General features: G+C 44.9%; 1 protein-coding gene across 1 annotated transcript; it reads left to right on the plus strand.

Moving 5' to 3' along the window:
* Nucleotides 1-900: 900 nt before the first annotated feature.
* Nucleotides 901-3,235, plus strand: LOC115662097 (receptor-like protein 33). The gene is made up of 2 exons (XM_056309012.1): nucleotides 901-2,284; nucleotides 2,400-3,235. Exons 1-2 carry the CDS (start codon nucleotides 901-903, stop codon nucleotides 3,233-3,235), a joined length of 2,220 nt encoding a protein of 739 aa, XP_056164987.1.
* The last annotated feature ends 224 nt before the right edge of the window (nucleotides 3,236-3,459 follow it).

Consider the following 3,459-nt stretch of genomic DNA (forward strand, 5'->3'; position numbering starts at 1 on the left):
ATTAAATAAAGTCTCGTTGCTGGCAACTCGCAAGAACGTAAATAAAAATGCACCTCTCTCGACCCTCATGCACAACAGGAAGCAATTCTACCTCACAAACCGGATAAATGCACCATGAAATCATCAAAGACTTAATCTTTTCGAACGAGATCTCCATCAACGAGACGAAGCAACCTCTTTCTGTTTGGTAATAGACAACAAGCAATCTATGTCTATTCTCGAGGCTAATTCACAAAGCAAGTACCCTCTAATGTTCATTTGGGGTTGGAGCAAAGGTGTTCTGTTACTTACAGTGACCTCTACAACAATTCATTTCTTATCCGTCTGCAGGATTATCTTCATCTCCTCTTGAATTTTCCAATACTATGGACAAATGCCACGTTCCATTTCACGCTCAAAGATCCTGATGGTGATTAAATTTCGACTCATCAAGGAAGAATCACATGCTCAGAATGGGCACATCTCACGTATACAAGAACAAACAGCTGACAGTGTGCAATTATCAATCTCTCCGGGAACGTACGTGGTTGCAACAAAACTAGGAAGGAATTTCCTAGTTAATGCGGGACTATGTCTCGACAAGTAACGCAAAATCTTAAACAAAGGCCTGGAAGTCCATGAAAAATCTCTAAAATTTTGACGGGGTGCTTTCAACAACGGTAACCAACACATCTACATAAGCCAACTCCGCCGTATGTTGATATCACAGCCAGCTAATGCACTTCACTCTCTAGATAAAAAATGGCACGATTGTCTTGTCTGATCATCCTGTTTCTGTTCTCATCCCTCATTGGAATACAAGCCATTAACTCATCATTTTTCTCTACTTCCTCTACAGGGGCAGCAGCGCCCTGTCAGCCTGATCAAAAGTCTGACCTGCTTCAATTCATGAATGCGGTAATGCCGAAAAATTCGACACCTTTCTTCTGTCAAACGGATGGCATTTGGCTCAGTAGACCAAGGATGCTTTCCTGGAAGGCTGTCACGGATTGTTGCTCGTGGGCCGGAGTCATGTGCGATCATATGACTGGTCATGTGATTCGCCTTGAACTTGGCTGCTACCCCCGAAACCAGACCTGCTACTCCTCTGTAGGGTCTTCAAACAGCACTGAACTATCTACATTGGGTCCGCTCACTCTTTCTTCTCCTCACAAAGCAGAAAGGCCATCAGGGTCGAATTCGAACATGCTGCTTCAAAATTTGACCAAGTTAAGAGTCCTCATTCTCGATGGGTTAAACATGTCTGGCATTAACGTGAGTCACTTAATGAATCTCTCTCCTTCTCTGGAAGTCCTCAGCCTCAGTTCCTGTAAATTATGCGGCATGTTAGCAGCAAAAATTTTCCTTTTGCCAAAGCTGACATGTCTCGATTTATCAGGCAACAAGGAGCTTGTGGGTTACTTACCCGAATCAACATGGAATAGCTCTTTGAAGGTTTTGGACTTGTCCTCCACAGGCTTCTCTGGAGTGTTACCAGAGTCCATGGGCGACCTGCATTCTCCGGGGATCCTCTGCCTACACCAGTGTAATTTCACTGGCTCTATTCCAACGTCACTCGGTAACCTAACACGACTCACTAGATTGGAACTCTCATTCAATGAGCTTAGTGGTCAGGTTCCTCCAACTCTGTCAAACCTTGATCAGCTCACTCTGCTCGATCTTTCCTCCAATAATCTCATAGGTCCAATACCTGATGTCTTCGACAACAAGACACAACTTCAAAAACTGCTTTTCTCGCATAACCTCTTCGCAGGCATTATTCCTCCGAGCATAACGAATCTTTCCAATCTAGCCCAACTTGACATTTCCAATAACCTCATTGGTGGGTCTATACCATCATCACTGTTCTCTCTTCCATCCTTGACGAGCCTAGACCTCAGTAACAATGGACTCAGTGGTCAAATCGGCGAGTTCCTCGGTGCACCCTCATTAGTCCATGTTGACCTGAGTCGTAATCAGTTGCGTGGCTCAATCCCGAGCTCGATTTTTCAGCTTGGGAACCTCACTGACTTGAGTATCTCAGCAAATAACCTGACTGGCGTTTTAGACCTACAATTGCTCTCAAGACTCAAAAGTCTCACGAATTTAGATCTTTCAGACAACGATTTGTCAATGAGCAATAGCAAATATGTCGAGCATGACATGCCAAACCTCTCAAAAGTCAGTCTTTCTGGGTGCAATATTACTGAAATCCCTGCAATCTTTGAGAAATTCAACCAGCATAGGATATATAGACCTGTCGGGCAACAAAATCCACGGGGATACCCCGTCATGGATGTGGGATGTCGGGACCGAGTCATTGACTTATCTCAATCTCTCACACAACCTCCTCACTAGCTTCGAACAAGTTCCATGGAAAAATCTTATAATCCTTGACCTGCATTCAAACTTGATACCAGGGCCGCTTACACCTCCATCACTCCCAAACTCTCTTCTCGTCTTCTCGCTAGCTAGCAATCAATTGACTGGCTATATCCCTGGTTCTATCTGTGAAACGAAGGGTCTACAAATTCTTGACCTCTCTCGTAACAATTTCGTTGGAACAATCCCTCAATGTCTAGGGAACATCAACCACAGCCTTTTAGTGTTGGATCTGCAAGAAAATGGACTCTCCGGCACTATCTCACTCACATTCGGTGAAAATGCTGTCCTGAGAAGTCTTCACCTCAATGGAAACAAATTTGAAGGCCTGTTGCCACGCTCTCTAATCAATTGCATGCAACTCGAAGCGCTGGATCTCAGCGGTAACAAGTTGAACGACACTTTCCCAAGATGGTTGGAAACACTTCCTAGCCTGCGGGTCTTGATCTTGCAATCAAACAGACTTCACGGCTCCATAGGCAACCCCAGAACTGAATTTCCCTTTCCGCAGTTGCGCATTCTCTACCTTTCCTCCAATGAGTTCACCGGTCCTTTGCCCAGTGCCTACTTTGCAAAGCTGAAAGCGATGATGTCGACTGATCAGGATGGATCCAGGTTGCAATACATGGACCAAGGTTACTGCCAGGATTCCATGAATGAGACGATGAAAGGACTTGAAGTGCATCTCCCTAAAATCCTAGTGACCCGGACAACCGTTGATCTATCAAGCAACAAGTTCCAGGGAATGATTCCTGATGTCATAGGAGAACTAGGATTACTCAAGGGGCTCAACCTTTCTCACAATAATCTCGAAGGCCATATACCATCATCTTTGGGGGACCTTTCCGAGCTTGAATGGTTGGATCTTTCTTGAAATGACCTAAATGGGACAATACCAACCGAATTGACAAATCTCACGTTTCTGGAGGTCCTAAATGTCTCTTCCAATCAACTAACAGGATCGATTCCTCGAGGGAACCAATTCAACACATTTCAAGCCGAATCCTATCGCAGGAACCCAGGATTGTGCGGGTTTCCATTGTCCAAAACTTGTACTAATTCCAGGACGCCGGGGGAGCTTCCTGTCCTACCTGAAGG

The sequence above is a fragment of the Syzygium oleosum genome, unplaced genomic scaffold (assembly GCF_021117445.2).
Source record: "Syzygium oleosum isolate NSW1041296 unplaced genomic scaffold, Sole_v2.1 Sole_v2.02, whole genome shotgun sequence".
NCBI classification, from domain to species: domain Eukaryota; kingdom Viridiplantae; phylum Streptophyta; class Magnoliopsida; order Myrtales; family Myrtaceae; genus Syzygium; species Syzygium oleosum.

What these genes read in the sequence shown, in the direction of transcription:
- LOC115662097 (XM_056309012.1), top strand. Translation starts at nt 901, where the DNA reads ATGCCGAAAAATTCGACACCTTTCTTCTGTCAAACGGATGGCATTTGG. An exon ending in CCCCGTCATGGATGTGGGAT is followed by an intron (nt 2,285 to 2,399) that starts GTCGGGACCGAG and finishes ACTTGATACCAG; the next exon opens with GGCCGCTTACACCTCCATCA.